Here is a 23208-nt window from a genome sequence, read left to right on the forward strand (position 1 = left end):
CTTTCATGTGACTTTGAATGACCACAGGGCCAAGTCAGATTAAATAATTTAAGAAACGTAGCAATGCTTTGATTAGAGCCTGTTTATTTTGTGTGAACTAAGATAGAAACTACATATTTAAACTACAACAATGGTCGCATTCTGGCAAGCGCCACTCTAGTTTCCATACTAGCCCTCCTGCACGCGACAACCATTGTAGTTTCAATATAGCAACTTGTTCGAAACTTCCTTTTTTAAAGCACATAACGCTTCGAAATACACAGTTGAGACATGAATGGGTGTCATTTATCTCGTAGAAGAAAACGTAATGCTGTCTTGGGCATACGTTAACCACAGACCTTATTTTCGGAAAAAAACGAAATTGTACAATTGTACCCATGGCGGAAGAAACGTCAGGGCTGGCCTACAAAATTACGTAATCACTGTGCTGCGTGGTTCTGACGTTACCATGGTACTCCATTCATTTTCTGGAAAGGACGCAATCATAGAGTTCAGTGGATAGCCTACAACAAAGGCTATTTACCTAATTTCTAGAGCTAATTGTAAATATTACCATTTTTAAAACTACATTATGTTGCTAGCTTACTGTTATTGTAGTTACTTTATTTAAGAAGGCACATGACCGAACTACACCAGGCAGCTGCAGCTGGGGATTACGACCTGGTGGAAGACATTGTGAAGAAGAATAGATGTAACCCAAACCAGAAAGACACTGACTGGAACAACAAAACACCACTACACTGGGCGGCGGCAAAAGGTATCCTATATAGACTAATCTAAATTGTTTCGCTTCATAGCCTGTGTCGCGAACATAGGCTACACAACTGCAGTCAGTTGTTAGCCAACCTCATACGTGTAACGTTTTCATAAAATTTATCCCGACCGTGAAGAACGACTGACTTTGTTGCATTCTGGACAGATGTGGCTGCTGAGTAAATCTGTTGTTTCTAAAATTTGTCCTTGCCCTGAAAAGTGTTTGATCCACAAGCGTAAAATTGTGTTATCACGGCGAAACAATTGTATCGAAAAATACTATGTTTTGGTGGGTAAACGCTATATGCTGTAGCTGCATTTAGATCAAACCTACCATTCATAAAAACGTAAAAACACGCGTCAGTCACCCACTGAGCAGTGTGAAGCTAGCGACCAGCAAGGACTTTCGCGCGGGTCTGAAAATTTCAAAATAAAAGTCCGACGATAAAATCACTGTTACGTTCAGCAAAATGAAATTAATTAAGGAAAAATCTGACTGCAGTTGTCCTAAAATATGAACTATTCGTTTTCTATTTGTACAATATTAAAACAACTTCGATTTTAAACACAGACATTGTAAAACTATTCACAACCCTAATATTAATTACAAACAAATCTGTCTTCATGTTTTCTATTTTTTTCCCTACATTTTTAACAATGTCAATGCAAAAATTTAAATGGAGAATTAAAGATAAAATACACCCATTACTTTTAATTATTATTGCAATATCCAATACAACATTACATCAGTACATGAGTTTAACTGAATGGTAAGGGAAGAATTAGAGTAATTTAAAATGCATTACTTCAACATTCTGTGCTACCTTGTAACATCAACTATGCGCTGCTGCCTTCCCTGGACATGTTGTCTCAATGATATGGGGGTGTTTTGAAAACCTTGGACCCTTCAGATATATGTACTGCATGTTCAAACCCCAGCCACATTTTCTATGACGCTTATTTGATATAAGTGACACCATATCTGAAGTGTGGAGGGTCCAAGGTATTCAAAACACCCCCATATCATTGAGACAACATGTCCAGGGGAGGCAGCAGAGCATGTTATTTGTTATAGTATCAGAAAGCAATTGGAACTTAATTGAATGAAATTTGCCTATGTACTGCATGTTCAAACCCCAGCCACATTTTCTATGACGCTTATTTGATATAAGTGACACCATATCTGAAGAGTGGAGGGTCCAAGGTATTCAAAACACCCCCATATCATTGAGACAACATGTCCAGGGGAGGCAGCAGCGCATTATATATGTTATGCTATCAGAAAGCAATTGGGATTTAATTGAATAAAATTTGCCTATGTACTGCATGTTCAAACCCCAGCCACATTTTCTATGACGCTTATTTGATATAAGTGACACCATATCTGAAGAGTGGAGGGTCCAAGGTTTTCAAAACACCCCCATATCATTGAGACAACATGTCCAGGGGAGGTAGCAGAGCCTGATGTAGGCTACACGATCCATTGACCTATACTAGCAGTAGAGAGGAATACACTGTTTAGTTGAACCACAATATTTTCTATCAAATTCTCTATTATGTTTATTTGATATCTTTGTCATCATATCAATTTAGTGAAGGGCTGTATGCAGTAAATGTGCATTGTTAATTCAAGTCTTGACAGATAACTTTTGGTCTGACTCTGGAATGTGGGTCCAAATGTTATCTATTTAGAGTTGAATTAGCACTGGACATTTTATTGTGTACTAACAAACCCATGCCACATAGTTTATCCTATAACAATTAGCCAGTAAGCTATCATCTAGAGTTGTTAGACCACCTCAGTGGTAACATGACCTATTAATTATGACAAATATGCTGGAATCAGTTTTATATTCTCCTAAAAAAAGCAAGATCATGGTATTTCATATTTAGACTTACTGCACTTCCAAGAATCAACATGGCAGAAATATAAAAAAAAGCTTTATAAAAATACACTGCCTTTTTAATTGGCATTATAACGAAGGAGTATTATGTCAGAACGTCGCTGGTTTAGAAAATAAACTTTGAGATATGCGTTTCTCGCTTACTTTTATTTTGAACGATTTCCGACGAATCTGCCGTTTTACTGTCGCTCACTGTCGCTCATTTCACGGTACTCTTAATCTGTGGGTGATTGACGCCTGTAATGCCATCATAGCTCAAAGTGTTTAAAACCATAAAACCACCCCCCTGGAGCCTATCCTAGCGTGCAATGGGTGAGAGGCAGGAATACAACCTGGACAGGCCATTACATTTACATTACATTTATTTAGCAGACGCTTTAATCCAAAGCGACCTACAAAAGTGCATATCAAGATCATTGGACAGCTACAAAACACAGGTTCAATAAGACTGCCAATCTATAACAGGACACACACAGCATTCACTTACATACTCATACCTATGGGCAATTTAGAGTAGCCTATCTGAATGTCTTTTGTACTGTGGGAGGAAACTGGAATACCTGGAGGAAACCCACACGGACACAGAGAGAACATGCAAACTCCAGACAGAAAGGCCTCAACTGAGATTCTAACTCACAACCTTCGTGCTGAGAGGTGACAGTGCTACCCACTGCACCACCGTGCACAGTTTTTCTATTGTGTTTTTTAATGAGACTATAATGAATATATTCATTATAGAAATGCAAAATGCAAAAAGTACACAGAGGATAGCTCAAAAATACACTAAATCTTCACCTAAATGGACTGTTTGTTGAGCAAAACGTAGAATTAAGTAAATTCCATGAGTACAATTCAGTCAATCAAGATAAAGGATTGTATTTATAAATTTATTTAGGAGAACTCAATGTGTATTCACAACCTTTTTTACATGCCATTGCTTCAGATTTGCTTCAACTGATAAAATATCACTTCTGATATTGCAATAAATTGTCTTGATTCAACCCTTGAAAAATATCATACAATTTACAAAATGCAAAATAAAATAAAAAATCTATTCCTTGTTATTCATGGCATGCAGTCATTATATTGAGGCCATGAACTCATCATCATCATCACTACCACACCTTTCACCAGGGGATTCACACTGCACTTTTTGATTGAAATATAAAAATACCAGGGCCTTCATGTTTGACTCAGTCAGTGTCTCTGATAACACCAACTGTAATGTTAGACTTCTCCACCTCTTCTTAGTTTGTGACACAGTCACACTCTTTGTCAACATTTTGACAATACAGGCAGTTGTAAAAGAGGTCTGTGTCATGTCAATCATGTCATCAAACATGACCTGACTGCAGCTTGGTGAAGTACATTCAAACCGGCAATTAAAACCAGCATTAAAAAGACAGTGGTTTCCGAATGCAGAAAAATAATACTTTTTAAATAAATGATTAAATCTGTTTCTTAAAATAGGAATCATTTTGCTGCAGGCTGTTACATAAATTGATTAGTAAATCCATGCAATTTAAATAACATGACCAAACAAAGTTTCATTTTCCTTCCTAGTTAGTCACATTATATAAATGATACTATAATATTATATACATCCTACTATAGCCACATTATATAAATATGTAACTAGCTAGCAAATATACATTAATGTTACATCCCAGTCAGTATCTAGATCCTTTTTATTTTAGGCTATATGAAAATAACAAATAAAAGTGGCTTTCTATTTTACCCAGCAATCTTAGCTTAAACATTTCCTCTGCTGGCACACTGCTGATGGTTGTCTTCTGGTGTTTCAGAACTGATTCTGACAGTTCAGCTAACGATTTGCATTTGAGCTGATGATCCTTCATATTATGTTAAAATGTTATGATGTTGTTGGGGTCAGATTGATACCAACAGTTTAATCTGACACAAAATGATTGAAATAGGAAAATATTGTCACTATGTGTCGACCTTCTTTCTTTAAAAAAAATTAATTTGGCATCTCCAGTCCCACGAGAATTTGAAATGTCCAGTTCAGACACTATCATGCTGCTGGCTTGGGAGAATGAAGACAAACTGCGATTTGTCTTCCTCCAAAACATGTGCCTGCCAGTCAGCTGCAATTGCTTTCACATCACAGCCGCAAACCATGCACATGTAGACCCATTCATACGTGTGTAAAAAAACAGCAAGCCACAGATGCCTGGATGGCCAGCAGGAGTCGCTTGAGCAATGAACAATGCTGTTTATATCGACTGTATCCCTCCCATATTCCTGAGGGCTGCCAGCCATAGTCGTCACTGGCACGGGTCAGATTCTACTCAGTCATGCGCAGCAAGTGGTGCTTTTGCTGAGTGAGCTACCAAACAGTCCTTTGTGTCACCTTCTTTATGTCTCCCAAATTACTTGGGCTTTATCTCTAAGTATTAAAAATGTGTGGGAAACTTCTCATTTTTGTGCCTGAAGTAAGTGAACATCTGAAACCTGTGTGGCTGCCACCAGAATCACCTGCAAAAATCAAAGATAAAAAAAGAAAAAAGGTTGTATATTTTCTTACATTTTATACAGCTTCAGAGTTGTTTCAGCATTATTTTATCAATGTTGATACTGGCATGCTTTGGTTGAGACTTTGCATGGTTATACACAGTTGGTGTACTTTGGTATAAATTGGTTTTCAATGAAACCATGTACAAATTAAGCTCTGTGGATGTTTGTGAGTAACTGTGGCATTATATTTGACAAAAGACGTCACTTGAGTATTTGGTGCATGTAAATGTGTGCCACCTTGAGGTCACAAAAATCTTGTCCCATTGAGGTCCATTGCTGCATGGGATATCTACAGAACTTGTCAAATCTTAGCAAAACTATCTAGATGGATTTTATAGCACTCTGGGTAAGTGGAAAGCTTAGTTATTTTATTTTTTGGGTTAACTGCCTCTTTAGGAAGCTTTCCAGTAAATATTGGGACAGTCAGAATAAAATAAAGACTGCCACTATTGCATGCACGAATGTCAGTGATGGTAACAACAGTAGTCATTTTAGTAATATTTGTAAAAGTAGTAAAAAAAATTTAATGAGTTTTCAGTGTTTTATTACATTCATTGGTTAGAAGTGTTTGGTAAGTGGAAGATTTGATGCAGTTGTAGTTGTGACACCAAATTTACTGTCAATTTTAAAATAAGGAATAAAGTTATAGCCTATATTAATTTGGGGTGCTTTGCCTAGTTTCTGTTGTCAGAAAACACCCATCATTCATTTTTTTATTCATTTTAATCTTTGAATTCATTGCTAATTTTTAGATTAAATAGGCCTATGTTACAAAAAAAAAAAAGAAAACATTGGCTCTGACCTCACTAGACTTGAGAATACCATAAAATGAAGTGGAGTAGTTCTCATTTATACAGTAGTAGAGTAGATAAACACACAAGAAACCTGTTTGGGAATTGGATGGATGTCTTCAATACATTTTTATTTTGAGTTTCATTTTGTTGAACTTTTTAAAATGTAATGTATACTTGGAGCAGCTTAATGTAATAATTTAGTAATATTTAATAGTTAATCACAATTAGGTTACTGGCATCATAATTAGTCCATTGCTTTTTAATGATTTGAGAATATTAAGGCATGCTTGGATTATATTAATTGCAGAGTGCACCGGAACCCTCAGAAATTGCACCATTTCTGATCCCCCTCAGCTACGTTTCTCTCAACTGGCTACTTGAATGTCTGGGGATTGATGGAAAAACTATGGAATGTTCTGTATGACAATAGTACTCCCTCTTTTTGTGCTCAGGGCAAACGGATATGGTGAGGATCCTGGTGGAGAATGGGGCTAGGCCGTGCCTCAGGACGGATTCCGGCTGGACTCCCGCCCACTTTGCAGCCGAATCTGGGAGGCTAAGTGTCCTTCGCTTGCTACACTCGCTCCACGCCCCCATTGACAAAGAGGACTCCTCTGGAGACAGGCCCACTAGGATTGCTGACATATATGGCCATAAAGATTGCGTGGAATTCCTAGAAACGTAAGAGCTATCCTGCAAAAGCGCTTTCCTGCTTCTTGCTTTTTATAGTCCAGTTTCCCCATTTCTTTCCTCCCTATTCAGAATGTACTTGTACTACTGCACCATCCTTTGCTGGGAAAGCAGCTACCACCTCTCTTTTCACCCAGTCACCAGCAGAACTATGGTTTTGCTGTTTTGGACAACTACATTTCATGCACTTCAGGTTCTGGCAGATTTCAAACAACCACATGACCAGAGAAATCTCTGAATGAGGCAGGGAATTCCTGCCAACTTGCATACTCCCTCTGTCACTGTGTAAGCAGGTAGGTGTGCTGCAGTTTTGATACCACAGCTCTAAAATAAGGTACAAGCCCCCTTTTGTCTCCTCAGGCTCCTTCAGCATTTTATAAGAAAAAAGAAATCAGTATGTCTCTTTTAAAGCTGTTTGTTAGCAAAAATGATCACTACCAATTACAATGGTACGCAATGGGTATACAGCCCTGCACAATTGTAGTTATGTTTGCAGTGTACTGTAGCTAATGCATAAACTCCAGGCTTGGTGACTCCTATTGCATATCATGGGATCAGGGATTTTGCAGGGGTTTTTTGAAAAACATTACAGAGATGTTTTTCTCAGTATTGAATTCCTTTTGGCATTATTAATAAGAACTGGGATCTCTCATATCTGCCACAGCATCTCTATTGGGCTTAGGTCAGGACTTTGAGTCGGTCACTCCAAACCTTTAATTTTGTTTTAATTTAACTTTTCAGCCAATCCTTGCCCATTTAGGGGGTACCCCATTTAAAGCTTTGTGGTACTTTATTTCTTCCAAAATTATGAATATAAAGTAATCTAAGCTAGTATTGTAAATGGTACAAATGTCTTTCTTCTTTTAAGCCATTTTTGAAGTCTCTGTGGTGTTCACATCTGGAGTTATAAATTCAATTGTCTAGGCAAAAAATGAATTTGCTCTTTTTTAGTTTGCAATGAAATACTGGGAGATTGCATATATACAGCAGGTTAAAGTATACAGGTCCTGGATCAAAAACTTCTTGACCACAAGTTCGTAAAATCTAAGGGTGGATATGCAGAACTACTAATGATCTATGAAGCAAAAACTAAGCAGTGTACCCAGCATCTCCAAATCTATCCAAAATGTCTAAATTATGCATTGCTGTAAATCACAACATATTCACATATTTCACTACAAAACAACTGTTTTGACTCAAGAAACTCACGGTTGTATCATTTTCAGGTGGTAATTACAAGCTTTCAGCCAGTACATTGGTCTAAAATTTCTAGGGGTCCAGAAACATATCCAAAATCTCTCCAAAATTGAATAAAATGCTTTTTGTCCATTATAAAGCATATAAATGAGCCCCTATGAAGGTTTAAGATGAAGCATTGCTATCAGATTATAAAAATAATGAAAAAATATTGTCACACAATGCGGTACAGTACTGTAATGTGTAATGATTAACTCTTATATGTATTTCTATACTCTGTACTCTCGTTTTCTTGTATGGGGATGGGACGACATGAAAACAATTTTCAACCGTCAACCATGTTTTGACAATGTTCCAACACTCACGTCATCACTGTTGCATGCTTCACAAAAACTATTACAATACTAAATATAGCTGCAAGCGATGAGGGGGCCAAGCAGTCCAGCAGGGCAGAGTTGCCATGGCAACTTGATTGGATCATGTTAAAAGCGTGGCTGTAAGCACTGATAGCAAGTTTTATGTCAATTGACCAAAGATTGGGTGTAACTGAGATGAGCTCACATCCTGTTTGGGTCATCTGCCTTTGATTTGGCGGTAATGGATGAGCATTTTTGAAAATCAATGTTTGAAAATCAAAAATGCATCAGAGACGTTTTGAGGGTTGGTCCGAAGATGATCTGTGCCAAGTTTGGTGAAGATTGGGCAAATTTGTGGCCTGTGAAAATTTTTAAACCTTTTGATAAAATCCAATATGGTGGCCGCATCAATTAGGTTGACAAGAAAAGTTGCTATGTGTCAGCCTTGGGACCTCTCACGGTATCATCAGACATGAGAATTTTTTTTTTTAAGCAAACACATCACCAGTTATTAGCCAAAATGCGTTTTTGCTTATTGCAGCGCCCCCCAGTGGTCAAATTATGGAAGGTTTTTTGTGCTTCTTCAAAATGGGGTCCCGAGTCCATGTACCAAGTTTGGTTTTGATACATCAAAGTGTTGCTGAGTTATGACCTCACTTCCTGTTTGGCGGCTTCGCCGCCATTTTCGATTGACTGTAATGGACGAACACATTTGTCTGTGCCTTGGGATCTCCAAAGAGACAACCACACACAAGAATTACTTTTTTTAAGGCAAACACATCAACAGTTATTGGGCAAAACGCATTTTTACTTATTGCAGCGCCCCCCCAGTGGTCAAATGACTCATGTTTTTTTTGTATGTCCTCAGGAAGGGGTACTGAGTCTATGTACCAAGTTTGGTGTCAATGCGTCAAAGCATTGCAGAAATATGAGCTCACTTCCTGTTTGGCGACTTCGCTGCCGATTTTGATTGGTTGTGACGGATGAACGCTTTCGAAAATCAAAAATCCATCTGATAACTTTTGTGAGGCTTGGTCTGAACATCATCTGTGCCAAATTTGGTGAAGATTGGACAAAAGTTGTGGCCTCTGAAAATTTTAAAACTTTTTCAGAAAATCCAATATGGCGGAACATCCAATATGGCGGAAATTGATGTCAATGTGTACGTTTAACTCAGCTTGACCCAAGGAATCCAACGGTACCTCATTTTTAAAAATTGGGCATACGGCTCAAAACTTACACGCATAAACGTACCTCCAACTTTGACCCGTTGGTGGCGCTAGCGCGCTTGAGGTGGAGACATGAATGTCGTTGAAAAGAATCATGGGACTGTCCCCAATCAGTGTGCCCAATTTAAAAACTTTTTACCATACAGTTCTAAGGGCTGCCGTAGACACCGTAGCCAGAAGAAAAGGATGATGATGATGATGATGATGATGAATAATAAGAAAAGGTAGAAACACAATGGGTGCCCTATGCAGCTTCGCTGCTTGGCCCCCAACTAACAGTGAAGCCACACTATCGGCTGTTTGTGGGCGTGTCACCTATTTTTGACAGACAGTTGTGTTCGTTAAATGTTGACCGGGTGTAATATCGTGTTTCATATTCATTGTCCTGTCTGAATAAAAATCATTTTTGCAGTAACCTAGATCTGAATTCTAGATCTTGATTCTTTGTCATCAGGGCTCCATTGAAAAAGAGACTCAATGTGATTTCCCTGTATAAATAAAGGTTACATCACGCATTGCATTGTGATCCACAGTATTGTTGTGTTGTTTTTTGTGCTTGTGTGTGTTGCAGTGCGGAAGTGGAATGCAGGGACTACCGCCGGTTGGCGCATCTCAGGGGCCTTGTTCTGGATGACACAGATGAAGAGTGGGAGGAACAAATGGAAGAAACTGTGCATAGGAGGGGAGGACAAGGTGACAAAAAGGGTAAAATGTGTGTTCTCAAAAAAACTGTTAAATTGCAAACTAAAGGCAGCGCAATCCCCAGAATGCACATTTCAAATACTCGACTTATAAAACAATAATATGTCTACAAATACAAGTACACAATTACATATGGCTTTTCAGAATGAAAAGCTGATTTCAGAGGTTTTTTAATCAAGCTCTTTAAATCATGTATGATTTGATATAAAGCATTCTAATTGATGCTTTACCGAACATGCATGTTTAATTTATGCTATAGTACTGTGTCAACAAATTTATTCAGAAAAGGCAAATGGTAAATGACTGTAAATGTCTTGGTTGTGCTCATGAATTGAATGTAGGCCACAACATGCAACCTTTTCTGATCATGGACTTTCATTTGAAAAACAGCTGACGTAACACAGTGTTTGATATGATTTGGCCGTCAAAGCATCATCATGAAGGTGCTTATGAATTTGCCATATACCAGTGTACTAGCATGCCAGGTCACTGAACAATACCTGCAAATGTCTACACATTCATTTAGCATTGGTTGTATTATTGCTTATTCTTTCCAAACACTTTACACACACTGTGTATTCCCAGACCTCATAGCTATAAACATAGGTCTCTCTCTATATTTATAAAGGTCCAAACCAAATCATTTTGAAGAAACCACTGGAATACATTACACAAGGACAAATAGTTGTGTAAAGAAAAATGTGCATTGTTTATTCAATCAGATTATATTTATTAAATAATGCTTCATGCATTAGCTACTTCAGTTAGATTTTGAAAGAATTTACAAGTTAGGCAGTCATCCAAACACAATTTACATACATTAAATTGCAATGTAAAACAATAATAGAAGCATAAACAATGTTATTCAGTTTATTTTTAAATAATATAAAACTGAAATAAAACCCAAAAAGCACATTCTAGTCTTTAAAGGCAAGCGATGTTGTTGACAGAAAAAAATGACATGCTGATTATTTGCAGTATGCATATGTAATTGGTCTTTATGAAAAAATACAACAGTAGAGATAGACAATACATGAATGAAAAGATGGAATCTACAATGCATACATTCCTTAAAAAAAAGACATTAAAACTACTATAATGTTCAATGATGAACTGTACTGGGGCAAATCTTTACACAATTTTCAGTTATTTTACGTCATATGCCTAACGAGATAAAGAAATAAGTAGAATTTACATTTTCAATAGTTTGAGGTCTGCTAATGGATTATGCAGGTGATATTATGTTTATTGCAGATTCTACTGGTGAAGTCAGTTCTAACATATTTCCAATGGCACAGCATGAGTTTTTTTCTATTCCAGCTGTTCTGGAATTCTTCGACTGTTACATCACACTAGCCCTCGGACAGTTGAAGTTGCCCTTGATATGAGTGCTACACAGTTGAAGTTGCCCTTGATATGAGTGCTGATAATTATTGTAATAATATTAATTGTAATAATAATAATAATAATGATGAATGTCAGCTCATGGTTCATGTGGTGAAAATGTCTGTATTTGCAATATTATGCACGTTTTCAAATACTTGTGCTACAAATGATGTATTTGATTCTAGCAGACATTGTAATGGACACCCATGGTGTTTGTAAAGTAAAATAAAGCTAATAACACTGGCGCAGCCATATAAGGTCAACTGGTCCAACCAATGATGATAACATGACTAAGATTACTCACTTGTTTTGGATAATCTTCTGACTAGACTTGAATTGGAATTGAAAGGGGTTATGTTGGGAGCAAGTGCAGCATCTTTATCATGTATCATCTTTGGTTGAATGCGGGAAACAAGTTGGCAGTGCCGCAAAGCAGTATTATTGTCAAATTATTTTACATTTTTGTGTTTAGTCAATTATTTTAATCACTGGTGGGTTTATCCATGATGTGATGCACTATATGGCCAAAAGTATCTGTATACCTCTTTTTCTGGTGCTGTTTTTCATGGTTTGGGCTTGGCTCCTTAGTTCCAGTGAAAGCAAATCTTAATGCTACAGCAAACAATCACATTCTAGACGAGTCTTTGCTTGCCCAACATTTTGGGGGAGGCCCTTTTCCTGTTTCATCTTGGCAATGCCCCCGGGCACACAGCGAGGTCCATATAGAAATTGTTTTGCCAAAATCGGTGAGGGAGAACTTGGACTGGCCTGCACAGAGTCCTGACCTCAACCCCATCTTTGGGATCAATTGGAAACCCAACTGCAAGCTAGGACTAATCACCCAAACAGTGCCCTACCTCACTAATGCTCCTCTCGGCAGAATGGAAGCTAATCTCTGCAGCAGTGCTCCAATATCTAGTATAAAGCCTTCCCAGAAGTGTGGAGGATGTTATAGCAGCAAAGGGTGGACCAAATCCATATTAATGTCCCTAATTTTGGATGAGATGTTGGATGTCAGGTGTCCACATACTTTTGGCCATGTAATGTACATTGTAAATTATAATCCCTATTAGATTGTTTATATTCTGCTTTCTCCTAGCCCATAGCTCATTTTGACTGCTTGATTAATGTTAGCTAACTGTATAGTATAGTATATTTTTAAACTGTTGCTGCATCTAAACTGTTGCTACTTCTGGGCGAGTGTGAATGTCTGCATAAACAAATAAATTCTCACACTGAGGACATGAAGACCGGAGTTGTAAAGAGTTTATTTGGTGCAGTGTGTCTGTGGAAAATAAATGTGTTTGGTCCTTGAAAGAACAAGGTTTAACCCAAATACTGATTGTTGCATCATTCATAAACAGTCATTCTAATTTTGTGTTCTAATCACACCAGTATGACCTAATACTTCAGTGAGCACTAGCACTGCAACACCCATATGACCATGCCCTCCCAAGGACTGCAAAAAGCAACCTCTAGGTCTGTATTCATAAAGTGTCTCAGAGCTGTAGTGTTGATCTAGGATCAGGGTTTCCCTTTCCATTCCTTAACCTTTTCCATTATGCACTGCAAAGCAAAGGACTCCTACTCTGAGAGGCTTTATGAATATGGTCCCTGATCTAGGATTCCCAGAATCAATTTCCCTCCTCTTTTAAAACTGCATCTTGGATCAACAATGTCTGACTCCAAAACTACTAATTTTGAGTCAGATACCCTTGGTTACCTATGATACATCAACACTATACCTTCAACTGTCTCATGCTAGTCATATCACAGTATCATCAGATTCCATCTTACACCTGCTATGCCACCTAAGGAGATAAGTTACACAGTGGCCCCTTATAAAGTAAAATGGCCAGTGTTAAAAGTATATGAGTTCCCTTAATTGTCAGAAATAAGTTATCACAGCATTTTTTTGTGTATCTGCAACATTAATAACTTGATATTGATGCTGGTGTTTACATAATTTTTCTGTCTACAGTGCAAGTCGCTCTGCTGAATTAATTCATCTAAACTGTAATAAGTAATCATATCACTTTCAGTGTTAATATAATTTTTAATATTGAAAATACAAATATGCAGATTGTTTGAGTGAGATATGCATGTGAGGAAATGTTGTTTTGGACTGCTGCAAAGGCAGTTCATTATGGCGCCTGTTTTATTAGAAACATGACATGTTCACACAAAAAAGTCCACTAGCTGGTAGACCAGTTCCTATTTGTAGTCAGAAAAAAGAAAGTGGCACAGTAAAAATGATTTCTAAACCTGTACAGTAGATGTTGAGCCATAACAATTGCATAAAGAATTTGCATCAGTCCAGAGTTCTGTGACATTGCACTAATGTCCTACATTCACATTTAGTCATTTATCAGACACTTGGTCACTATATGTTCTGCAAAAGTTATTTAAATGGAATACAGAAGTTCAGTGATGCATGGAATTGAATGTAAAAGCCAGTCTTTGTGGGGGGAAGAAACCTTATTTCTTTGGACATGTGAGTCTGGAGGATGTCTCACTCCTGGCTGATTTGGACTGATAGGTCATTTGAGAGAAATAGAATGTGGGAGGAAAAGAGAGATTACTTTGAGGAATCTCTAGAATTTATTATAGTAGATATTAATTTTCACAAAAAGGACGTCATTTTTAAATATAATAGTTGGCACTACTACGTGAAGCACAAAGTCAGCTGTGTGACTCTATGTCACGAGACCTTCATTTTGCCTAACAATTAAAAGCTATAATATTTTTTTTTTTACAAACAAGGGTTGGTGAATTCAGCAATTACAAAATAACTCAACAAAATGAAATTGTGGTCTATAAATGTAAAATGGGGTGTTGTGTAATGGTTAGGGGACTGGGCTAGTAACTCAAAGGTTCAGGGTTCTGGGGCTGGAGCACTGCTGATTGTATCCTTGAGTACAGTACCTAACTTGAATTGCTTCAGTAAAATCTCCAGCTGTATGAATAGGTTGTGTGTAAAAATGTAATCTAAGTTGTTCTGAATAAGAGATTGGGACTGCTAAATGCTGAAAGGTTACAAATGATATGAGTTCATGATGTTTTCTCTCATAAAACATTCTATTTCTGTTTTATTTTAAAACTCAGGGTTGAAGGGTAATAACATAACATGGCAACAAATGTGATTTTGTTAAGACACAATACAATGGCCTGAGCTTTGAAGTCATGAAGATGAACTCACCTCAGGGTTTAAATAGATCAACAGTGCTTCTCGAACCTGTTAAAAGAAAGGTGCAGGGAGGAACAGTTACGTTTAAGTGTACTAATGTTGGTGCATATTATGAAGTGACCTTACAGCTTAATGCAAGAAAGCACATACAATTAATTGTAAAAGTGAGGTACCTTTTTCTCTCCAAAACATCCAGTAAGCAGGATAAAAATGCCCTGCAATGAAAAACAGTAAAATAAAATTGTATTTCATACAAATTCAATCAACAATTTCTTTAAATTTAACTTTAAAATAAATGAAAATCATTTTTAAATGCAAATTTTTGTTTAATGGAAAATGGAAATTGCCATGCTGTGCGTGAAACTATCTGAATACTTATCAAGGTAATTTGTTGATCAAATCCAAGCATTTGCCTATGTATCTCACTAGTATCTATTTGCAACAACAATAAAAAAAGAGTGGTGGGTGTGATGTACCTGAAAAGCATTCAGGAGAGTAAACAGGTAATGAATGATTATGGGAAGCACTCCATCTGCGAGGTCAACTGTCATTGTTACGAATCCTAAAATCCATGTCATTCCAAAAATGGGTGTGAAGAAGACCACTGCTTTCAGGATGCTTTTAACCATATCCTTTTCATCACCCTTGTTTCCCTCAGACACTGAGGGTTGCAGCAGTTTGGAGATTACCACCGCCAAGGAAAAGATATTAATGAAAATGATCACTCCAACAGGCAAAATGAATGCATGGATTGATCCCGTCAAGATCCCATCATAATTCAACCAGCAGTCATCATTGTAGTATGAGCCTAACTTGCCATTGTCATAGTATATGTATGAGAACAACACGATCACTGCAGGACAGACGTAGCCAAGGCTAAATGAGAATGCCAGGTACACTTTCCTCCTAACTTGGTGGAAGACAAAAATTAGTTTGTGAAGAAGCATTATGCTCAGGCACAGCATCCAAAAAAACATGGCCAGGTAACAGAAATGCTTCAGCAACACTAAAATTAGACACAAGTTCCCTGTGGTAGTGTTGGCTAAAAAGCAACAATCTGCCAAAAGCAGACATAGAGAGATGTTAACAAGTGCCATGTGGCGGAAATGTGCTATATTTGACTTTACAACTGAATTCCATACGATAAGCTCAATCATAAGACAGATGGCGAGAGAGAAAATTGAGACTCCTAGGCCTATGTAGGTTAATTCACTCAAGAATGGAAGGTGCACAGGATATTTGGACATGAGTGTTGAGAATGAAGTCAAGTGGCTACACTCACAGACTACCTTGTCTTCCAGATTTGTCTTTTTCAAGACACAGCCAGTTGTGGACCATTTCTGTCCCAGAAAGTCCCAGAAAACACAGTGTGCTTTGTGATTGCGAGGTCTTTTTTTGTTCAACAAAAAGGTCAGTGAGATGTCTGGTGATTTTTGATACTGATTTTCCCATGTAGCTGACACTACAATGCTACTGGGCTCAGTGTCACTCATTTGGTCATTCGGCAGGAGGTCAGCAAGATTCTTAAATCCTATTGTTCTCATTGTTCCTGATATATTGCTACCTTTCATAGAGACTGAGACATTGAACACTTTTACATCACACATACTGAAGTGACAGGAAAAAAATTCTACATTTGTGTAGTTTAGAAGGTCAGTTCCAGTAATGTTTGTCTGATTTGATAGGCCCTCAACTGCTTTAAGGTACGTAGCAGTAAGGTTATAGTTAGTTTCACTGTTACTCTTTGGTGTCCAGGACGTGTTCAGCGATTCATTCAGCATATTGCTTGCTGAATGTAACACATCCTGAAAGAGAACAGAATACCTATTGAGTGAGCTTATAACATACTGTACAGATACATACACACATATGCACATACACACAGCCTTTACAAGGAAGCTGACTCAGTGCTATTCAGAGGTTTTATCACATTATGGGCTACCTTTACCTATCTTTCTATTTGTATGCTGTCATTTGGTGGGGCCTCAGCTTTTCTATGGCCATGTTGTAAAGAGCAAAAACCTTTTGATAATGGCCTTTGGAAACTACAGAATATTTATTTTATCCCACTAGTGCAGGGATTTCAAACGTGGTCCTGGGGGGTCTCAGAGCATAAGCTTATTGTTTTCACAGCTAATCCCTTGCTAAAATGCGTTTAGGTTTGATTTTAAAACAGAGAATGGACTGACTGCCCTCCTTATTCATTTTATAACTTTATTTAGACAAGGGGTTGCAGAAAGTGATGTGATCACAGGATAGAAACTGCCATGGTGAGGAATCAAACCCCTTACCAGAGAGTTGGCCGCCTGATGGACTGCGCCACATGGTCTGCCTGTGTTTAGGTTTTCAGTTTTACTTCCTTTTTTACTTAAATTTACTCTATCATATTGAAAGTTTGGCTCATTGTCATTTACTTTGTCTTTGAACTATTTCTTTTTTACTATTTTTTTACTGTTAATTGTTAGTAACTAGCTGTGAAGAATTTCAACAATTTACTGTGATTTCTCCAGAAGGTGTATAAACTAAAATCCAACCTCTTTCTAAAGTAATCATTGGCCATTTAGTACATGACACAAAATGAAAGCATTCATTTATTAAGATTTATTAAGAGGCCCTGGGTATGAATATGGTACATTATACTTAATGGCATGCATAGCTATTGAAGGATTTACCCTTATATAAATAAGGTGGCAAATTTGTCAATAGACATTAGAGATACCTAATTAAGAGCAATTAACCAATTATAATTAAAGGTTACAATTACAGTTGGAACTGACATCAGAATAATAGTGGGTCCCCAGTACCAAGTTTGAAAACTCTTGCACAAGGATACATATTTAAAGCTCATCAGTCAGATTCACAATAAACAATAAATCAGCTCTATAAATATTGTCCTGTAAAATCTCACAAGGACTGACTAAACCTGTTTGTTCACATCAGGTAGCTAATGACCATTTCCAAGATTCCGTCTGACAGTAATATACTTTGTCAATCAATTTGAATAATACTGTTATTCTACATGATTTACAATTTCATTATGCAACATTTTGAATTTACTAGTTATGAATTGGTTCAAAAACAATTGTCAACCATGTTTTACCTTGTTATTCAAAGTTGAATCTGGACACAACATACCTACCTCAATATTTTTCCATAAATTGAATTTACACTTTGCATATATTCAGCTAAACTTCAGCTTCACTTCAACAGTCTAGTTTGAATAATGTGTTAAAAGAAAAAACTTACTTTTAATGTTTCAAACTTTAAAGGCTTTAGTATGATTGACGAATCTGAAGCATCAGACATCACAGATAGAATATTCACACTTGCATTAATATTAGCATATGTATTAATTTCATTAGTGTGGCTGGTTGCATTTTTCATACGTTTAAACAATTCCTCTCCTTTATCCTGAACAGATCCTTGTCCTTTTCCAATGCTCTGGAACAACAACAAAAAGTGAATTTATTTGATTTACATTCAGTTACGAAAGGTGAAAGCAAAATTGTTGTTGTGTGGCACATTTGTTCTTCTGAAATCAAAATAAAGACAACAGTTTTTGAACAAAGTAAACAGTTTCCTTCAAAATTTACAATTCTTTTCCTTTGTTTTCTCACCAAATATGTTTTTAATCATGCATAAATCGAAATCTTGCTGTTTAAACGGGGCTGGGGTGTCTCACCAGTGCATCCTGAAGGAGGGAGTGAAGTTCTAAATTAACACAGTATGATATTTCATCTTTCCATTGTCCAGAATCAGAACAGTTCCTTTCTCTGTGACCAACATTATCATCACTGCATGTAAGTGTTGCCTTATATCCATTTTTTGCTTTGGGCCACTCTTTGTCTGCTTCACAATATGGTGTCTCTAAATGGAAAACAATTTAGAATACTGACCCAAAGGGTTTGTGCGGTGCATGTGCCCATGGCTTCAGGATTCATCAAACTACTTTTTAGTGAACATTTGAACAAAATGCAGTAAGAACACAAACTATTGGCAGGGGGGAGAACAAAAAGCTGGTGATGAGGGTATGGTTGCTGACTCCAAATCATTTATCAACTTCAAATGAGATTGAATTACATGAGATTGAAGTACAGTTGTGTGCTAGGTATCATTACATAAAAGAACCATGATAAAAAAAGAAACTACCAAATTGATGGCTGGCTCCAGCCAAGTCCTTCATAATTGAATCTACATGACCAAAAGTATGTGGGCACCCCTTCTAATTAGTGGGTTCGGCTACTTCAGCTACACCCATTTCTAATAGGTGCATAAAATCAAGAATACAACTATGCAATCTCCATAGACAAACATTGGCAGTATAATAGGTCATACTGAAGAGCTCAGTGACTACAAATGTGGCACTATCATAGGATGCCGCCTTTCCAACAAGTCCGCTTGTCAAATTTCTGCCCTGGTAGAGCTGCCCCAGGCAATTGTAAGTGCTGTTATTGTGAAGTGGAAATGTCTAGGACCAAAGCAGTAGGCCAAATAAGCTCACAGAACCGGACCACCAAGTGCTGAAGCACATAGCGTGGAACAATCGTCTGTCCTTGGTTGCAATACTCACGACCGAGTTCCAGACTGCCTCTGAAAGCAACGTCAGCACAAGGGCTGTTCGCCACAGCCACGCACCACCATTGGAGCAGTGCGATGAATTGTGCTTCACTATCTGGCAGTATGACAGATGAATCTGGGTTTAGCGAATGCCAGGAGAATGCTAGCTGCCTGAATGTTGAGGCTGTTTTCATGGTTTGGGCTAGGCCCCTTAGTCCGTATTGATGCCAATGGTTTTAGAATGTGATTTTCAACAAGCACATATGGATGTGATGTTTGTGTGTTCACATACTTTTGGCCATGTCATGTATTTCTGAGAAGCCTACCAACGTAAAAATATTTGTGCTGCACCATGGAGTGTAAACAAAGAACCCATCAGCAAATTATTTTCATACTAAACATGCATGGAGAATCTTCAGCAGAAACAAAAAACTTACGACGGATCACAGGGATTGTGGCGCTGACTTGTAACGTGTTATTCAATCTGTTTTTAAAAAGTAATTCAACAACAGGGTCTTTGTCAGTTGTGCAATTAATCTTCGTATTCACTTCATAAATGATGAAATCAGATGAAACATTATTTTTTCCTTGGCCTGGAGGGAGATTAGTATGCAACAATGATTAGTAATATGTGATCAGATACAGTTTATAGGGCATACATATATCAGTTTTCTGTATGAGGATATTCTGTATGTGTATATCAAAAGACATAAATTCTATTTTAAAACATACAATTTTTTGAATAAATCAATGAAATTCTTTTAAAATATTTATGTGTTTTGTGTTTACTCAGGTTCCCCAGAGTTTAAATATATAAAATATTTAAACTCTGGTATTTACCTGTACTGCTTGGATATTACCTTTATGAGGAAATGTGTTTCACATATTCATGTTAGGCACTTTGATGGTCAAAGTGGATGAGAAAGGGACTAGACATGGACAGTAGATTTAGAATGTCACAAATAAAGGTCATCTTACCTATTGGTGTAATTTTTTCCTTGCCATAATATACCATGTAATTTTCACTATCGTTTTTTATTTTGTATGTGATCTTGCTATCCTGCATTTTGTCCGGTTTTCCAAGGCAGTCTGGGAATTGTGGGTCAAGAATTTTGTCAACTGTTTCTGGTAAGAGTGCTATATCCAATTCTTTACAGGCTTTGTGGTCAATATTGTTCACCCGAAAGATGCACTCATAGGATCCTTGGGGAAAAAACACAAGTACTTACATCTATTGCAATAATGTAAATATTGCTATAATGTAAAAATGCTGATGTCCTGTGGATTAAAGACAGGCTCTGACTTCACCTTGCATCCCAAAGTATGGATGTTCCCAACACATAACATATGATCACTTAAAAGTCAGATAAATAATTTCTGAAATCTTTATCTTGCATAGGCTTGGATTCAATTCAGTTCAACATTTTTCCTTAACTTTGACACACAGTCATATTCATCTGTTCATTTTAATCAATACCACAAGTTAAGCATCATCAACATTAACTTACCACTAATTTTATTTACAAAATTAATAACACATGTTGATTTGGATACAGTCCATAGTTTATTTTAATTCTCAGATAAGTGACTAGGAGTTGCAGAGCACATTGACTGAAATGTTACAAACACAAACACACATACACACACACACACACACACACACAATGATCAATAATACATTGATAATAACTTTATAACTTTTTATATTAGTACACCATGAAATATCATGCTGTCCAATCTCAATGTTTGGGTTTGGCCTTGTTTCGTGCATTTTTTACTCTTACTAATGTTGAGTGAGGTCAGCATTTTGCAAGTTTTTTTAGTATTAGAGCAAACATATTGTTCTAATGCCATGTCGTTTTGCATCTGCACCCTCCAAATGAGTGATAGTTCACATTTTCACATTACCTTTACATAGACAAAATGCTGCACTTGAAAATTTCAAATGTGCTGTTAACATGTACCAAAAATATAGTAACTCACAAAAATAATTCCAGTTAATGAGCATGTGTTTGGAGCAAACTAAAATTACTATGTTTACAACCATGTACAATGTTCAGTCATGTCTGGTGTTCATCACTAACGTCACTATCTTACTTGCATTGGACAGCCTGGACTGTGATCATTTCAAATGTACTGTGTATGAGTTTCCAGTTAATTCGTTTCTAATATTCCAACACCAGTCCCAATCAATTTTGTGGTTAAAGTAACACCCTGTCCCCATTTTAGTTCCCTTGTTTATCTTGTAAACATATTGCTAGTTTTTAAACATTTCTCTTAAAATGTACAATTTTGTATCCCTGATCAGAAAAAGGTGGGATGTCACTGACATACCTTTCCAAATGGCCGACGCCTTCGTTATGCTGAGATTACTTATACGACCGTTGGCTTTAATAGTTACCTCGGTTCCATTTACAATTTTAACAATTCCTTCTTTCCTCAGCTGCCAGGTGCTATCTACCACTTCCTGAAATTCACAGCTTATTTCTATTCCACAACCAAAGCATACTGGCATGTTTGGCATTTCCATTATTACAAGTCCTGTGGGAAGAAAATTATATCATAGTCCGCTTATTTTTAAAAAAATTCTAAATGAAAAAAGTGGCTGATAACTTTGTTTGCTTGGCATTCAATGCAGAGGTGTAAATCATTATAATATCACAAGAAACACAGGCAGCTTTAGAAAAGTATAAACTATTTGTTAATAAAAGGCACTGTAATTACAAAAATGTTGACTTAAATTTAGAGCTTTACCTTTTGTTTCCAAGAAGATATCAGCAGTCAAATTTTCCTTTAAAACCCTGGTTTTGCTAGAAAGGTCATTTGATGTAAAAGGAGCATTCACAATCATCTGAAAATCTGCAATAATGCTTCCTTTCCTTGGATTAAGATAAAAAGAATGGAAAGGGAAGGGCCAAAAAACTGGTTAGGAGGTATATTTGCTTCTTAGCACATATACAACTTGTTAAATCTTTCTTCATATTTACCTGAACTGAGTGATTGCCAGACTGTCAAACCCACTCAATTCGCTGAAAGCTTTTTTAAGCTAAAATATAAGAACAGAATAATCAGAATTTATATTTTGAATTGTGTTATGCTTTTATCATTATAGACAATTACCATGTCAGGACCTGTTCACATGTAGTAGTTATTGCAACAAAGAAATGCAATGAAATAGCATGAAATGAAATTAATAGACTCTTATAAATAGATATGTGTGCTTCCAGTGTATTCTGAGGGTGTGATTTCTAAACACCAGAAAAAAGGTTCTGAGAAACATTTGGTTACAGTTTTAAATGTGATGTACATTCATGTATAATCAGAACAGTTCTTGCACTATTACTGTTCTCTGATGTATTTCAAGTTTTCACATACAAAGTTTGTGAGCTCCACAGATTTGAATTTAAATATTTCACTGTTGCTGTCCGCCAGGTCATTCTGATATTCTCCTTGCAATGTAATGGATCCAGTGACAGTAACTGAAAATAAGTCGAAGTTAGAAAAAAACATTATTTCAAAAGCATCTCTGCTTATGCATGGGAGAGTACTGTTCTGAAATAAGGACATTCAAATTATTAATTAATTGAAGCTACACACTATAATAATAATAATAATAATAATAATAATAATAAATTGACCCTCATTAATTGTGTGACCTTTAGTAAATTCAACAGAATACATAAACAGCCACACTTATATCTCCATCCATTATTAACGATCCACCCTTAAATGCATATGCAATAAGGAGAGAAGTGGACCTTGCAATGATTCAGGTAGATGACATGCATACTGCACTTCCAGCCCCTGTGCCTATTTGATACGTTAGAGGCATGTACCTGGGACAGAATGCATCCTATCTGCTCCCGAAAAGAGTTTAAAAAAAGTTTTTGTAAATCTGGCCCTTGGTATAGAGAG

General features: G+C 36.9%; 2 protein-coding genes across 5 annotated transcripts in view; one reads left to right on the forward strand and one right to left on the reverse strand.

Moving 5' to 3' along the window:
- The first annotated feature begins 453 nt into the window (after positions 1-453).
- LOC135254740 (ankyrin repeat domain-containing protein 66) lies at positions 454-12797 on the forward strand. 3 transcript variants are annotated; one of them, XM_064335192.1, is made up of 4 exons: positions 454-757; positions 6442-6670; positions 10033-10166; positions 11484-12797. In XM_064335192.1, exons 1-4 carry the CDS (start codon positions 619-621, stop codon positions 11549-11551), a joined length of 570 nt encoding a protein of 189 aa, XP_064191262.1. In that variant the 5' UTR covers positions 454-618; the 3' UTR covers positions 11552-12797. The 3 variants fall into 3 exon arrangements, with proteins under 3 accessions (XP_064191262.1, XP_064191270.1, XP_064191254.1); XM_064335200.1 differs by having other exon boundaries at positions 10033-10154; XM_064335184.1 differs by having other exon boundaries at positions 10033-12797.
- Positions 12798-12856: 59 nt separating this feature from the next.
- Positions 12857-23208, reverse strand: part of LOC135254729 (adhesion G-protein coupled receptor F1-like) — a 38203-nt gene continuing 27851 nt past the window's right edge. For both annotated transcript variants that reach the window (XM_064335170.1, XM_064335162.1), the window contains exons 6-17: positions 22669-22772; positions 22281-22339; positions 22048-22172; positions 21628-21834; positions 20272-20496; positions 19731-19886; positions 18419-18603; positions 17983-18177; positions 15213-16541; positions 14910-14951; positions 14749-14784; positions 12857-14081 (exon numbers count right to left, since the gene is read on the reverse strand). In XM_064335170.1, coding sequence (XP_064191240.1) covers positions 14028-14081; positions 14749-14784; positions 14910-14951; positions 15213-16541; positions 17983-18177; positions 18419-18603; positions 19731-19886; positions 20272-20496; positions 21628-21834; positions 22048-22172; positions 22281-22339; positions 22669-22772 — 2717 coding nt within the window. In that variant the 3' untranslated portion in view covers positions 12857-14027. The remainder of the gene's footprint in view (positions 14082-14748; positions 14785-14909; positions 14952-15212; positions 16542-17982; positions 18178-18418; positions 18604-19730; positions 19887-20271; positions 20497-21627; positions 21835-22047; positions 22173-22280; positions 22340-22668; positions 22773-23208) is intronic.

This window comes from Anguilla rostrata, chromosome 1, assembly GCF_018555375.3.
Source record: "Anguilla rostrata isolate EN2019 chromosome 1, ASM1855537v3, whole genome shotgun sequence".
NCBI classification, from domain to species: Eukaryota; Metazoa; Chordata; class Actinopteri; order Anguilliformes; family Anguillidae; genus Anguilla; species Anguilla rostrata.

What these genes read in the sequence shown, in the direction of transcription:
- LOC135254740 (XM_064335184.1), top strand. Translation starts at nt 619, where the DNA reads ATGACCGAACTACACCAGGCAGCTGCAGCTGGGGATTACGACCTGGTG. An exon ending in ACACTGGGCGGCGGCAAAAG is followed by an intron (nt 758 to 6,441) that starts GTATCCTATATA and finishes TTTTGTGCTCAG; the next exon opens with GGCAAACGGATATGGTGAGG. An exon ending in TGCGTGGAATTCCTAGAAAC is followed by an intron (nt 6,671 to 10,032) that starts GTAAGAGCTATC and finishes TGTGTGTTGCAG; the next exon opens with TGCGGAAGTGGAATGCAGGG.